This window comes from Centroberyx affinis, unplaced genomic scaffold (assembly GCF_046629955.1).
Source record: "Centroberyx affinis isolate AG114_WGS23_722 - 3 ecotype Tasmania unplaced genomic scaffold, CSIRO-AGI_Caff_v1 ptg001129l_1, whole genome shotgun sequence".
NCBI classification, from domain to species: Eukaryota; Metazoa; Chordata; class Actinopteri; order Beryciformes; family Berycidae; genus Centroberyx; species Centroberyx affinis.
Genome location: NW_027279668.1, coordinates 354271 through 370007, shown reverse-complemented (window position 1 = coordinate 370007; position 15737 = coordinate 354271). Strand labels below are relative to the sequence as shown.

General features: G+C 42.1%; 1 protein-coding gene across 2 annotated transcripts in view; it reads left to right on the top strand.

Annotated features, from left to right (window-relative positions):
* The window catches only part of pi4kab (phosphatidylinositol 4-kinase, catalytic, alpha b), a 29058-nt gene extending 16140 nt beyond the window's left edge, over positions 1 to 12918 (top strand). The window contains exons 29-55 of one of the 2 annotated variants that reach the window (XM_071523907.1): positions 234 to 353; positions 1492 to 1506; positions 1665 to 1757; positions 2107 to 2263; positions 2413 to 2540; positions 2660 to 2818; positions 3527 to 3678; positions 3796 to 3903; positions 4030 to 4157; positions 4791 to 4949; positions 5120 to 5199; positions 5523 to 5722; positions 6076 to 6166; positions 7298 to 7465; positions 7979 to 8032; positions 8164 to 8284; positions 8409 to 8538; positions 9440 to 9583; positions 9698 to 9768; positions 9855 to 9961; positions 10115 to 10219; positions 10358 to 10483; positions 10639 to 10759; positions 11023 to 11182; positions 11269 to 11358; positions 11865 to 11948; positions 12071 to 12918. In XM_071523907.1, the coding sequence (XP_071380008.1) occupies positions 234 to 353; positions 1492 to 1506; positions 1665 to 1757; positions 2107 to 2263; positions 2413 to 2540; positions 2660 to 2818; positions 3527 to 3678; positions 3796 to 3903; positions 4030 to 4157; positions 4791 to 4949; positions 5120 to 5199; positions 5523 to 5722; positions 6076 to 6166; positions 7298 to 7465; positions 7979 to 8032; positions 8164 to 8284; positions 8409 to 8538; positions 9440 to 9583; positions 9698 to 9768; positions 9855 to 9961; positions 10115 to 10219; positions 10358 to 10483; positions 10639 to 10759; positions 11023 to 11182; positions 11269 to 11358; positions 11865 to 11948; positions 12071 to 12122 (3123 nt within the window). In that variant the 3' untranslated portion in view covers positions 12123 to 12918. The remainder of the gene's footprint in view (positions 1 to 233; positions 354 to 1491; positions 1507 to 1664; positions 1758 to 2106; positions 2264 to 2412; positions 2541 to 2659; positions 2819 to 3526; positions 3679 to 3795; positions 3904 to 4029; positions 4158 to 4790; positions 4950 to 5119; positions 5200 to 5522; positions 5723 to 6075; positions 6167 to 7297; positions 7466 to 7978; positions 8033 to 8163; positions 8285 to 8408; positions 8539 to 9439; positions 9584 to 9697; positions 9769 to 9854; positions 9962 to 10114; positions 10220 to 10357; positions 10484 to 10638; positions 10760 to 11022; positions 11183 to 11268; positions 11359 to 11864; positions 11949 to 12070) is intronic. The other variant, XM_071523906.1, reaches the window with a different exon arrangement.
* Positions 12919 to 15737: the final 2819 nt, after the last annotated feature.

Below are 15737 nucleotides of genomic sequence, written 5' to 3'. Positions count from 1 at the left end.
GCGTTTCTGGTCTTACGCAACCCTTCCTCACCTACAATGCTCATAGAAGCAGTAACCCAAAACCCCAAATCAGTTTACTATCATTTGTATAATTACTTTCTTTTAGAAAATCACTCTGTATTTTTTACTTTATATAGTATATTTCCCCTGTCTGTCTGTCTTTCTGTTTCTCTCTCTCTCCCTCTCCCTCCTTATCTCACTTTGTCTTATCTGAATGTGTGTGTGTTGTGCAGGAGTACTTGAACAAGCATCAGAACTGGGTGTCAGGACTGTCCCAGCACACGGGCCTGGCCATGGCCACAGAGAGCATCCTGCACTTTGCTGGCTACAACAGACAGAGCACTACACTAGGCGTGAGTCACATACACACACACACACACACACATATACACGCAGGCATCCATGCATGTCTGCACACACACTCTTACTGATCATCATGGTATTGCTGTGCTGTGGCTGTTAGATTGCAGAGACTATCCAACACCAGATTAAGGTAAGAGCGGGGCTAGATTTAGATAACCAATGAAATGACAGAACCCAAATTCATTCTGAGATCAAGATGAAATGTTACATACTAGCTACCAACAGATTTGATTCGTCACGCAACATACTGTATTATTTAACACATTTTGAAGACACATTTTGGCATTCGGTTCCGCCTACCATCGAATCATTAAAACATTTCTCACATTTATTTGTTTGTGAAATGGAGAGGCAACAAAGAAAGCGTAATGCCTGTTGTTGCACTCATACAAAAGATCTAATACAATTTTTTTTTTCAAGTAGTGACAGTTACAAAGTTTTTCGTGAAACATTGAGGATGTCTCAATAAGTGACAAGCGCTTCAGCTGTTGGTTTACATTTCTAAAGTGATGCAGCACTTTTGTAACATATTTGAACAGACTGTAAACCTGAAATCTAAAATAGTTTACTTACTGCTGACCTCACAGGCTAGTTGATCCTTGGCCACTGAGATTCAATGCTTATTAACATTTATCCAACATTGATAGCTTTTCAACATAACAACAAACGTGTCATTTAGTTGCTTTGTCAAAGCCATGCAGTTTTGTTAACACTTACCAGAAGTGTCTTGTATCCTTTATGTGCTTAAACGTATATGTTTTTATTATGTGTTTCATACTGTGTGTAATCTATAGCTCTGTAAACACTGGGGTGGACTCTAGTTGTTTACAGTACTGTATGTCCATGTGTGCACGCATACTAGTCTACGTGACATTATTTTGCTTGCTATGCATTTCTTATGTTTTCTTGGGCTTGCATTCTGCTATATCCGTCTTTTCATTTGCTTCATTTGTTGTATTTTGTCTTTATTAAACTGCAACGAACTACCTACCTGGTTGCTTGGCTGGTTTACGGATTTGCTGGTTACCTGGTTGCTTACCTGCAATGGACTGGTGGGTTGGTTGGCTGGTTGCCCATTTGGCTAACTGGTTATGCTGGTGGTCTCCTCCGCCCTGTGGCCAACCGTAGGCTGCTTTCCCTCAGGTTGGTCTGAACACAGAATACAACGAGACAGGGCTCAGATATGATACCTTCAGTATAGAACAGCTAACAGTGTTACAGTACACCCAGCTATCTTACTTCCCTGGCTTGTGGCTCTGTGGCTCGGCCCTGAGTGGCCCCTAAACTGTGTTCTTCACTAGACCACCCAGCTGACCGAGAGACCAGCGTGTGTGAAGAAGGACTACTCCAACTTCATGGCCTCACTCAACCTGCGCAACCGCTACACTGGAGAGGTGATGTCTGTTCTTTAATATTAACACATGGGCAACTTTCTGAAGCAGTGGAGACAATCGGATTCACCTGCAGTAGGACTAGCAATTAGTAATTCAGATTAATGTGGATAACATAAGGTACACAAATATAATCAAAGAACTCTGTTGGCTGTAATTGTTAGTGATATTGACCATCTATCTCGCTCTAAAATATTATCTATATGTCATTGCCAATTTTGCCTTTGAGAGAAAGATCCACAGGTATTGTATATACCTAATGTAGTCCTTTAGAAATAAAGAAGCCATACATGTTGCTGTATCTTTGATGCGTGTGTGTGTTTTTGTTTGTGTGTGTTTGTGTGATGTCTAGGTGGCCGGTATGATCCAGTTCTCAGAGGCGACCCACAGCCAGTCAGACCTGAACAAGCTGATGGTCCGTCAGATGGCCGACGCTCTGGACAGAAAAGACCCAGAAGCCTTTACCCAGGCCATGTTCAAAATGGCCGCCCTGCTTATCACCACCAAAAGTTAGTACCTTTTGAAATTTATTACTGTTTGATTATGGATTGGAGCAGTGAAACATGTCTTTTTTTGTTATAATTGTATGCGTCATCTGGTAGATGCCTTTCTTTCACTCATCTTTTTCTGTATCCTCCTGTGTCTTGTTTATTTTCAGACTGTGATCCTCAGCTCCTGCACCATCTGTGCTGGTCTCCTCTGAAGATGTTTACAGAACACGGTATGGAGACTGCCATCGCCTGCTGGGAGTGGCTCCTGGCTGCACACAATGGAGTGGAAGTGCCAGTAAGTGTATTTATCACTTTTCATGGAATCCAGTGCATGATGGAATCCTGATTCCTTCATGGCTTTCTGAGAATGATGCCTTACTCTAAATGTGTATTCTTAACCTCTCTTTTCCCTAGTTCATGCGTGAGATGGCCGGGGCTTGGCAGATGACAGTAGAGCTGAAGATGGGTTTGTTCTCGGTGGCCAAGGTGGAGGCCGACCCTCTGGCTGCCTCAGAAGAGAGCCAGCCTACACCCTGTCCACCTGATGTCACCCCTCACTTCCTCTGGATAGAGGTAAGTGACACTGGGACACAAACTGCTGCCACCCACTTGAGTTCTTGTCCTGTCTTGTCTGTCTTTACCACTATGTACTGTAGAATAATAAAGCTGCACTAGGCAACTTTGCATGTGTGTGTAACTTTTTCAAAATATTTGAACGTCAATACCCAGACATCATGTAATATGACGTTAGTAAACTGCACACAGCGCGCTCATGTTTACCACCCCAGCTGGTCTGTGATTGCTTTATACCAGAGGAAACCAAAGGGATGAGAGAGGCAAAAGATCTGATGTTGGTGAGTCAGCTTTCTCTGGATGGAGTGCTCGCTCGCTGCTGTTTAGGAGATAGATTGTATTTCGCTCTTAAGTTTCGATTTGTCACTTTCTGTGAGTGGAGATGTGTACATACCTGACACCAGAAGTTCCTTTGGGCAAATAAGGCGGCTTTACGGTGTGTCAGTTAGGAGGGGATGCAGCCCCACTTTGTGATTTAGGCTGATAAGATAGTTGTATTTTTTACATAAACGTCTTGCATGGTGCAGCTTTAAGAGTTGACCATGCTAAACCTTGGTTTGGCTCTCTGCCTGAACTCTGCCGTAACACTTGTGGTATTATACTTCATGGAGTGGAACTGGGCTAAGCACTGTAGGCAAGTAAGAGTAGGAAACTGTCACCTCTCTTTATCTTCATTCATTCCCTCTGCTTCCTTGCTTCCCTCCACAGTTCCTGGTGCAGAGGTTTGAGATAGCCAAGTACAGCAGTGCTGACCAGGTGGAGATATTCACCGCCATTCTGCAGAGGTCACTGTCCCTGAGCGTCGGAGGAGCCAAGAGCAGCCTGAACAGGCATGTTGCTGCCATAGGACCAAGATACAGGTACCATGTCTCAATGTTCCAACAGACAAGTGGTTGTAACTTAGACACTGTACTAGAACGCTCTGACAGAATGTATCAAATTTAAGATTATTGTGCCAACACATCGCTTTATTCCAGGCTGCTGACTCTGGGTCTGACTCTTCTGCATGCTGATGTCGTGACCAATGCCACCATCAGAAATGTGCTGCGGGAGAAGATCTATTCCACAGCCTTTGACTACTTTAGGTAGGAATAATTCAAGTCTGTCTTGGCAGACGAAATCTCTATGTGATTTTTTTTTTTCTGTGTGAATAAACCCATCCATTTGTTCATTTGTCCATTAATGTTATTGCCATCTCTCTTTTTCTGTAGTGTCGCTCCTAAATTTCCCACTCAAACAGAGAAGAGGCTGAGAGAAGACATCAGTATAATGATCAAGTTCTATGCCAGCCTGCTGTCTGACAAGAAATATCTGGCTGCCAACCAGCTGGTTCCTCCAGGTACAGCAATAAAGAAACAACTTAACAACTAAATTATCAACATCATCCAATTTAAGAGTTATCATTTGTTATTTGTGGATGCAATTTTTCCCTTTTTTCACAATTCGTTTTTGGGGATTTTTAAACAAGTTTCTAATGGGTTATTCTCCTCCTTTTTCCTGCTTTTTATGTTCCATGGTAAATTCCTTTCTGTAATGTTACACCAATGCACAGCCTGGAGCTGCTCCACTGACAATGAATGGAGGATTGATTTTAAGGACAAGAATGGTGGTCTGAACTATTACATCCAGATGGCTGTTTTAGTATTGTGACACCATTAGTTTCAGACCTGAAAATGCATGCTGATTTTCAAGATATCATCATGGGCTTTATCACAGTGACCTTGTACACTAGATTAGGGAGTGGGTCAAACTCTCCTCTCTTGTTTCTAAGGGAGAAGGTAGTGAATTTTCATTAATGCAGACCAAACTGTCCTTAGAGCTTCCTCTTTAAGTAAACAAGCACGTTTTCCAGCTACAACCCAGTGAATCCCTGTAAACCAAACTGTAAACATTTCCCCCGTAAAGTTGATATCTGGTAGATTGACAGATTGATGATGGAATTGTTGGATAAATTAATGTTTCCTTTGTGCAGACCCCCAGGACATGTCGGTGAACAGCCTGTCTGTAGTTACAGTGACAGACAGCCGGAGCAGTCTTGACGCGGCGGTGGGCCAGAGGCAGCAGGTGGCTCAGGGATGGATCAACACCTACCCTCTGTCCTCTGGGATGTCCACCATATCGAAGAAATCAGGTAAAACACATTACGCTACACTGGAGTACACTATGTGCTGTGCAGACAGTCACAGTGAAACTAAGCCCCATTGCTCCATACTTAGTATTCATACATGAAACAGTTATTACATGAATATAGTTTGCTCTGCCATGATGTATTATTGATGCACTGCTGCCTTGCTGTTTCAGGGTTGTCTAAGAAAAGCAACAGAGGCTCTCAGCTGCACAAGTACTACATGAAACGCAGGACTCTATTACTGGCCCTACTGGTACTAACCTTTGCTCTACATCTATTTATATTCACAAATACAGTATATGGTAATACTTACAAAAGTCTTTAGATACCTTTAGGCAGTAATACGCAGGGTGCCTTTTTGGGCAGCTATGATGGGCAACAGTGCCCAAAGAGATGGCTCTGTATTGCTGTAATCATGACTCTTGTTGTCTTTTTACCTTTTGTCTCACTTTATTTTAAGTAGTGTTGCCCATCTGCATTGACCAAAAAACAACTTTGTGTACCTCCACCTCTACAACAAAATATTGAAAGTTGCATGCTTCTTAGTAAAACTACCACCTGTATGTCTCTCTGCAGGCCAGCGAGATTGAGCGGCTGACAACGTGGTACAACCCCTTGTCCACCCAGGAGCTGGCCATCTCTACTGACCAGTCAGTGGAGACCAGCATCGCCAACTGGAGGTCCAAATACATCAGTCTGACTGAGAAACAGTGGAAGGACAACGTCAACCTGGCCTGGAGCATAGCACCTTATCTAGCCCTGCAGCTGCCTGCCAGGTACACAGAAGCTGAGCTGTAGTCCAGACCACCTCAGAGTCCAAGTCAATGCCAAGACCAGATCCAGTCGAGTCAAGAGAGAAAACAAATGAAGATTGACCGGGTGGAGAAAAACGTATCTTTGCAAATTTTTATATAGGGGGGAAAAAGTCGAGTCAGCATCCAGTAGTGGCCGAGACTAAGACAGGTCCGAGGCAAAATAGGCATGAGACAAATCCAAGACATCAGAAAAGTGGTCTGGAGACCAGACTCCAGTACTGTGGCCCTTCACATAGGCTTACTCACAGTTGGTCAGTCTGTCAGTCACTTACTCATTACCCATGCACCTAAAAAGTTTTTGATTTGTCTTTCAGATTTAAAAACACAGAGGCCATTGTGTTGGAGGTGACCCGCCTGGTGCGAATGGATCCAGCTGCTGTGTGTGATGTTCCCGAGGCTGTCAAGGTGAGGTCCTCTGCCTGCTACATATGGTCTTGGTTGTCTCTGCTGTCCTGTCAAGGGACAACATTTAAATACTAGTGTGAAAGACCTGGAACTGGACCAATTGGATTGATTCATACTGGACTTGTTTTAGCCTGATTTTATTAGGGGTAGAAAATAGGTACACATTAAAGCTAAGCGGGTTTGTGGGCATGGTTCCCCGGAAACAAGTGAAGCAAAGACGGCAATTGCTAATGAGTTTTGAGTGGGGGGTTTAATCAGTTTGACAAGAATGAAAAAAAAGGAAATTTGCCAAAGAGCCCATATCTGGTACAGTACAACTTATGTGACAGGCTGTGTGGAATTCCATCAAATTTGACAACACAACTTTCAACCTGAATCTTAAACCATAAATACACATAAATAGTGTGAGATTTGATTGATATCACACGATACCTAGACAAGTTGCCAATCCCTGGCTTCCCACTTCCCACAGTTTTTATAATGCCTACCGGTCCACCCTCCTTAGCATACACTCGCCTGCCATGCTCTTAGACTTCTGTCTCTCTGAGATATGGATGTCTGTGGCCCTGAATCCATCTCAGTATTAATATTTTAATTGTAACAAAAGTTATAGAGAAGGAAAAAAGTCTTTGTCACGTAATGTAAAGTTTTAAGTGGCTATATTATCTCTGTCACTTGAGAAATGGTGGTGGTGTTATTGAAGTAATCGCTCTCTCTCCCTCTAGCTTCCTCTAGTCCTGTTGGTTTAGTTCTACCTGGCTGGACTCTTAATGAGCCTCATATCTGTCTACCTTTCAGAGGGATGGAAGGAGCGGGGGAGGCAGCGTACAGGCTTCCCAGGAGGCCACTGTGATTTACATGATGATCCTCCTTGACATCTCATAGTTGTTTATTGCAGTCACTTTGTTAACTAATGAACACGGCTTCCTCCAGGGGCTAGTTAGTGCAAAGCCAGGCTCGGGGTCACGACCTCAAGTCAGGTTGTTGTCATATTTGATATGGAAATATGGATCTGTGATGCGCGCTGCAATCGACATAGATCCCAGCCAAGCAGCGATTCAAAATGTTGGCTGAAGTTGATTAATTTCTCTTCGTGTTTCTCATTTTTCTCTCTTTTTGTTGTTTCTTCAGTTCTTGGTGACGTGGCACACCATCGATGCTGACTCTCCGGAGCTGAGTCACATTCTGTGCTGGGCCCCAGCAGATCCTCCGACTGGACTCTCCTACTTCTCCTCCATGTACCCTCCTCACCCCCTCACGGCCCAGTATGGGGTCAAAGTGCTCCGCTCCTTTCCTCCCGTAAGCACACACATACACAGTCAGCTGTTGCATTTGACCTGGCTTTATTTTTGTCCCCCATGCAATAAAATCAATGTGATATCTCAGGTGATTTCTCAGAAACCACTAGTCTGATTTTGATGAAACTTGGAGGGATAATGCATCTTGGCGCTGTGTTTCAGCGTGTAAGAATAACACTGATTGGCCTAATGGTGGCACTATAATCAAAGGTCAAAAGTTATAACTCCAATATTATATCTCAGACACCACTGGTCCATTTTGATGAAAGTGTGACATTACACGGTTTACCATACCACACTAATTACCAGAAGTTTTTCATTTGTCACATTATGATGAAAGTTGCATCTTGTTTCTGATTGGCCCAAAGGGTGCCTGCATCATTTGTGGGGGACGATGTTTCACTTGTTTATGACACAGTTATGACATACGCTTGTGTGAAACATTTGTCTATTGGAGATTGCAGTTTATTTTCTACCTTCTCCCCAGTAACTAATTTTCTTCCACTGTTTCCAGGATGCCATTTTGTTTTACATTCCTCAAATCGTCCAAGCGCTCCGTTATGACAAGGTACAGTTGGTTACTGATTCAGTATACTGCGTTGAGAGCGCAGATATCTCCAGATTAGTAATTTATTTTAACTCTTTTTCCTCTCTTCCTCTCTCTCTCTCTCTCCATCCCGTTATGACCTGGATGTGTAGATGGGTTATGTGAGAGAGTACATCCTGTGGGCTGCTCAGAAGTCTCAGCTACTGGCCCACCAGTTCATCTGGAACATGAAGACCAACATCTACCTGGATGAGGAGGGACACCAGAAAGACCGTGAGATATCTCTCTCTCTCTCTCTCTCTCTGTCTCTCTTTCACTCACTCACTCACTCACTCGCTGACTCTCTCTCACACACACATACAAATACACAAAACTATGATCTTCTCTCCCTCTACAGCCGACATAGGCGAGCTGTTGGAACAGATGGTGGAGGAGATCACTGGCTCTCTGTCTGGCCCGGCCAAGGACTTCTACCAGAGAGAATTTGACTTCTTCAACAAGATCACCAATGTGTCCGCCATCATCAAGTACGAGCGCACTTTCTTTGGTCGTCTCTACATGCAAACAGCCTTCTCTTTCTCTATTTTTCTCTCGTTCTTCCTTCTGTCTATTAATTTTCTCTGTTTCTCGCTTTTCTCTCCCATCTTCCTCACCTTTAGCATTTTCTTTCTCTGCTTTTTTCTCTCTTCCTCTCTCTTTCCCATCTTCCTCACTTAACGTGCTGTCAAGTCATGATACAATACTATCACAAACTGAGGCGGAGATTGAAAGAAGTGAGAGAATGAGTGAAGCTGAGAAGCTGAACTCTGCCAAAGGCCTCAAAGTAGCACTACAGTGTAACTTTCCTCTTATTTTGGATATCATACTTAATGAATAACACTGGCCTCTAGGTGACCTTCAAGGTGTTTATGAGGTGATAATAAATCTCCCATGAGTCTACATATTTTCTGCCTTTCCCCGCCTTCCTCCCCTAGTGATTTACTCCCTAAATCCCTTTGTTGTTCATTTATTTGGCCATTGATTGCTCTAATGTCTCTCTGATTATCCACTGGTCTGGAAGACATTGCATGCTGTGGTAGTTTTCTGACAGGGCCTGTTAGCGCTGGGTCCTAGAGGGAGCGTTTTTTCATCCCATTAGAGGTTGAGAAAATTCCCCACTTACCTCATTAGGTTGTTAATTGCAGCTATCCAGGGGAAAAACATCTTTAAAGAAACCCCATGTCTCCGGTCCCCTCGCCTCTCCTCTCTATTACTTTCTGCCCCAGTGACTCTGCTCTGTGAATAACAGCAGAGCCCTAACTGTCACCTGTGGTCTGAAATCACTCAGTGAGATGCCCATGCACGCCACTGTCAGTAAACAGAAAATCAGAGGTAGAGATGGAGGTATGGAAACTCTGTATTCACGTTGTTTTTGTTTGTCATCATCAGACCTTTTCCTAAGGGCGATGAGAGGAAGAGGGCCTGCCTCAAAGCCATGTCAGAGATCAAGGTCCAGCCTGGTTGTTATCTCCCCAGTAACCCTGAGGCCATAGTCCTGGATATAGATTACAAGTCTGGGACCCCCATGCAGAGGTAGGCCTCAACACCTCTCCAGTAGCCCTCTTTACATTTACCACAATTCATAAATAATGATGATGGTCCCACTGCACTGCAAGCCTTACTGTATCGCTTTGTGCCTCCATCCAGCGCCGCTAAAGCTCCCTACCTGGCCAAATTCAAAGTCAGGAGGTGTGGAGTCAGTGAGCTGGAAAAAGAAGGTACTTTCAATGTCAAAGGCACACAAATGTTGTACTTCTCAAATCTTTGTGCAGCCAGTCAGTGTGTCGCAATGTCTTCCTCTCAGGTCTGCAGTGTCGCTCGGATTCTCTGGACGAGGCGAAGAGTGAAGAGGAGGCCAAGAGAATCTGCTGGCAGGCGGCCATCTTTAAAGTGGGAGACGACTGCAGACAGGTCTCACTTAGTCTCTCACTCCTCACCTTTCACGTAGCCTTCGTCTTCTCCCGTCCATCTGGTCAAAAACATCAACAGATCTTCCTCTAGCTTTATGTCTTTAATGTCTTCTTGTATGCTCTCCATTTACCATATACGTTATTTTGTTTGCAGGACATGCTGGCTCTTCAGATCATCGGCCTGTTTAAGAACATCTTCCAGCTGGTGGGCTTGGACCTCTACGTGTTTCCCTACAGGGTGGTGGCCACTGCTCCTGGAGTGAGTCCATACAAAACCATTCAATATCTTCCCCTAGATCACTTCTCGAGAGGAACGATGATGATACTGCAGGTATAATTTCCCTCTGTAATCAAACCCCCTCTCACTCTTCTGTTATGTAATGATCTTGGGCCACAGTGTGGAGTGATTGAGTGCATCCCGGACTGCAAGTCTCGTGACCAGCTGGGGCGGCAGACAGACTTTGGCATGTACGACTATTTCAGGAACCAATATGGAGACGAGTCCACACTGGCATTCCAGAAGGTAAATGACATAATATCTCACAACCTTCTGCGTGCTTACTCAGTCATCAATCAGTCATCCACACCAATGCATTACACCACAGCTGTAAGATGAGACAATATTTCTCAGTGCTTACCCTGGCATGCGGTTCAATCTCTCTTCTTCTCTCCATCTAGGCGCGGTACAACTTCATCCGCAGTATGGCGGCTTACAGCCTGCTGCTGTTTCTGCTGCAGATCAAAGACAGACACAACGGCAACATCATGCTGGACAGCCAGGGCCACCTCATCCACATTGGTGTGTGTGTGTGGCTCTGATTTGAATGACTGTATTTCTATTAACTACGCTAGAATTTGTTCATCTTCACACTTGGACTTGATACTGGATCATTAAAAAAAATCCTAAGCTTGTGTGTGTGTGTGTGTGTGTGTGTGTGTGTGTGTGTGTGTGTGTGTGTGTGTGTTGTGTGTGTGTGTGTGTGTGTGTGTGTGTGTGTGTGTGTGTGTGTGTGTGTGTGTGTGTGTGTGTGTGTGTGTGTGTGTGTGTGTGTGTGTCACCAGATTTTGGGTTCATGTTCGAAAGTTCTCCTGGTGGAAACCTTGGCTGGGAGCCAGATATCAAGCTGACAGACGAGATGGTGATGATCATGGGTGGCAAGATGGAGGCAACGCCCTTCAAATGGTTCATGGAGATGTGTGTTAGGGGATACCTGGCTGTCAGGTGAGTATGTGGCAGTGCGCAACAAGTATTCGCCACAGTTAAGCTGGCTAACATGTACATGAAGACAAGTTCCTCTCGTTAATCAGGCCCTACATGGATGCAGTGGTCTCCTTAGTTACCCTCATGCTGGACACTGGCCTTCCCTGCTTCAGAGGACAGACCATCAAGTTGCTCAAGTGAGTCCGAACTCATGGATTTGTCTGTGTGTGAGTTTAGTTTAGTTTAACACACAAACAAAAAATACATTAAGAGAATTAGCAAAGAGAGAAAGGGAAAGAAATATACATGTGCAGGTGAGGTAAAAAGCCCAAGATGAGCTAATTTCAAAACCTCACTGAGGTTATTCTAAGTAAATTACAAACATTGAAAGTTCATTTTAAGTAGTTACAGTAATGAAAATACAATTACTGAAATGTAGTTACATAATAGTGATAAGTAAACTGGTACAACAAATGTTAATAAATCATATAAATCTCAAATGTGTAACAGAGAATTAGCAGCCGTCTGAAATCAATCCTCTTTTATTTTTCTTTTAAATACATTTAAGGAGGGAGATGAATCTGCTAAATATGAAAATGTATTCCAAACTGTGACTCCTCTATATTAAATTAAAATTCAATATAGACATGTGTGAAAATGTAATCCACTGTTGTCGCTCATGGTCTCGTTCCCTCGCCTCCAGGCAGCGATTCAACCCAAGTGTGAGTGAGAAGGAGGCAGCTGCCTTCATCATTAAAGTCATCCAGAACTGCTTCCTCAGCAACAGGTCAGTGCAACACACACCTTGACGACTTTATTCAGTTGCCAGTTTACATAATTATTCTTCTTATTCTTCTTCTTCCAAAAGCGTTGTTTATATTTGTCTGATTGCTCATTCTTCTTTTACAGGAGTAAAACCTATGACATGATCCAGTACTACCAAAACCAGATCCCATACTAAACTTCTGTGCCTAAGTATGTGCATATATTGGCTGGTAGATGGTGTGTGTGTGCGTGTGTGTGTGTATGTGTGTGTGCATGTGTGTGTGCATGTGTGTATGTGTGTGTGCGCATGTTTGTTAATGTTCAGCACTGAAGATTGTGTGTGGCTCTTTGTTACTGCGGATTGCTGGATGTTGTCCATTGTTTGCTTTAGCTTCTTGTTTCCCCTCAAATCATATTTTGTTTTGGTATTAGTTGTCTAATCCTATATTTATTATGTTATGTTGAAATCAATATTATTATTATTATTAATATTATTGCACTGGCATCTTGACTTCTGTGCACTTGGAGGAAAAAAACAACTCTTGATAATCTGCACGTTTAGTAAATAAATACTTTAACAGAGTTTGTGCCAATTTTAAAATGATTTGTAATGTTCGTAGAATGTGGATTCTAAAAGCTATTGATTTTAGATGGGGTTGACAATATGTATTGTATGTATTGTATGTTTTGAGATTTAATTGGATACTTGAAGTAGCTGATGTAGACTGGTTTCAGTTCTGACCAATGTGGCCTATTCTGTGATCTTGTACTTGACTGTACTACTGTGCTTCTATTTTTAATGGACCAATCAGAGTTCTTTGATCCGTGGCATGGTACTCGTCAACTGCTTGTATTTAACAGTGAGGACTGGCTGTATGGACATGGGTTACACTGTCCGTTTTGGTTTTGCGGATTTCCATATTTGGAGTTACCAAAGGAGAAATGATGCACACAAATTCTGGGAGGCACTGGGGCTGAGTTTTCTATGTTTAGCATTGCCAAAGGGGCGGGGGGGGGGATAATGCACATAAATCAAACTTTTCTATTGTCTGTGGTTAAAGGTAAGGCACAGCTTGAGGGTTGGACAGGGACATAAAGTTAGGTGTTAACTACCACATAACCTGTGTCCAGTGTGGCTTTTGGTGAAAGTTGCGGTCGCACTTTATTACGGTACACTAATAAGACGTAACAAGCCGTACTTTGTATCAAATTAGACAAAAACTAGAAATAATATGTTCTTTATTAGACAGTAAACAAACACAGTTATACCCTAATTAGACATCATACACCTAAATTACACTGTTATTAGAAGCCGCATATAATACCCTATTAATAATAATAAACTTTAATAATAAACTTTATTTGTATAGCACCTTTCATACAAGAAATGCAGCTCAAAGTGCTTTACTGTTAGACCCAAAATATACTATACTTAGACACTATTATACCAAATTATACTCTAATAGTTTATTAAGATCCCCTATTTGGTTTCTAATTAGACACCATTTTACAAGATCGTAGTCTAATTAGAAATCAAATACAATGCCATATCAGATCCAAAATATGCTAGTTAGACGCTATACTACCATATTATGCTGTAATTAGACATCACATTTAATGCTACCAATGATAGCTTAATTAGACAACACAGGCTGTAATTAGACGAATGCAATGCCATATTATATCGGATATAGCCTTTATAATAGACAACACACTGAGAGCTCAGAGGACAATACATTTATTTGGCCTTTATTTAACATAGTTTCACTTCCTTACAGGGTCATTTGTTGCTCATCAGAAGCTAACTGTACCATAAAGTCAAACCACGTCTGGTCTCTACTTCACACGTCCCTCGTAGCCTGGATGTTCTCCGGAGTCCCGTGGAGTTTGTAGTTAGTAATACATAGCCTAATACATAATACATAATACATAATACATGCTTGCTCTACTCCCATATTAAGACCATTTAATGCCATGTCACTATCCGACCCCAGTAAGCTATGGAAGCTGCCAGGACATTGCATCTTTATTTATTTATTATTGTTAGACCCTTATTAGACTTTCTTAGCCAATACATACCCACATATGTGGGTATTTATAGTCTCACTTTAGTTTACAGTACAGTTCTGTTGTAATGTGTCCCAAATTACCCTCTAAGAAGGTCTAATAAGGGTCTAACAATAATAAACAAATAAAGTGTCCAGGCAGCTTCCATAGCTTACTGGGGTCGGATAGTGACATGGCACTAAATGGTCTTAATATGGGAATAGAGCAAGCATGTAGTATGTATTAGGCTATGTATTTCTAACTACAAGCTCCACGGGACTCCGGAGAACATCCAGGCTACGAGGGACGTGTGAAGTAGAGACCAGATGTGGTTTGACTTTATGGTACAGTTAGCTTCTAATGAGCAACAAATGACCCTGTAAGAAAGTGAAACTATGTTAAATAAAGGCCAAATAAATGTATTGTCCTCTGAGCTCTCAGTGTTTTGTCTATTATAAAGGCTATATGTCCGATATAATATGGCATTACATTCGTCTAATTACAGCCTGTGTTGTCTAATTAAGCTATCATTGGTAGCATTAAATGTGATGTCTAATTACAGCATAATTTGGTAGTATAGCGTCTAACTAGCATATTTTGGATCTGATATGGCATTGTATTGTATTTCTAATTAGACTATGATCTTGTAAAATGGTGTCTAATAGTGTATTAAGATCTCCTATTTGGTTTCTAATTAGAGTATAATTTGGTATAATAGTGTCTAAGTATTGTATATTTTGGGTCTAATAGGTTATATGCGGCTTCTAATTACATAATTTAGGTGTATGGTGTCTAATTAGGGTATAACGGTGTTTGTTTACTGTCTAATAAAGAACATATTTCTAGTTTTTGTCTAATTTGATACAAAGTACGGCTTGTTACGTCTTATTAGTGTACCGTAAAATAAAGTGCGACCAAAGTTGCTTAGTAATCCCAAACGCAGTGCCCCATGTCCATACGGTTAGCTTAAGCCTTTATGTAATGTTACTGATTGTAAAGATTCTGCCTCTCTTTGTATATTTATATCCATGACCCATTTTCTGTCTCCTTTTCTATCTTCATGCCTTTTGAATGAGAATGCCTAGAATATATGAAATCAAATAAAGATCTATTAAGTTTAATTCTTGCTGACAGTGTTTCATTGAGTATAAAACCTTGTTCTATCACATAAGTACAGTTACACTTGGCGGTATAAGCAAGTGTTGAAATGCCCTACAGCAGCAATTGAGAGAAAAGCACACAGAAATCAATTATTTACCTGTTAGGAGAGAAAACACTATGCGTCAAACTGACTGTAAGTGAGGGAAAACAAAGCAGGGTAAATAACTTGGAGAGTAGGCAGAAGTTATGGCAGTTAGGGGATGTTAGAAACTGGGAAATGCAAACAAATGCAGGGCAACAACTTGAAGTCCTGCCAGTCAGTGCTGCCTTAATGCCTGTCTCGGTACTGTGGTCCAACACTCAGCAGGCTGTTCACTTTATGGAGCTTGTTATGCCAGAGGAAAAACGGTAGATGAGGCATATGAAATAACCCCCATTTACATCAGATCATGTGTATTCGTAATTTTAGACCTACCTACATATTTCTCTTGCCTTTTGTATCCACACTTTGTACTATTTACCTCCACCAGGTGGCAGCACACAATGACAAATGTCTTTCCATCTTTCTCTTGGGTGCCAGGCAGAAGTACGTCCTCAATTCTGATTTATACACACAAGATATTCCTAATTACTTAGAAAAACAATTAGGCTGCCACAACATCCT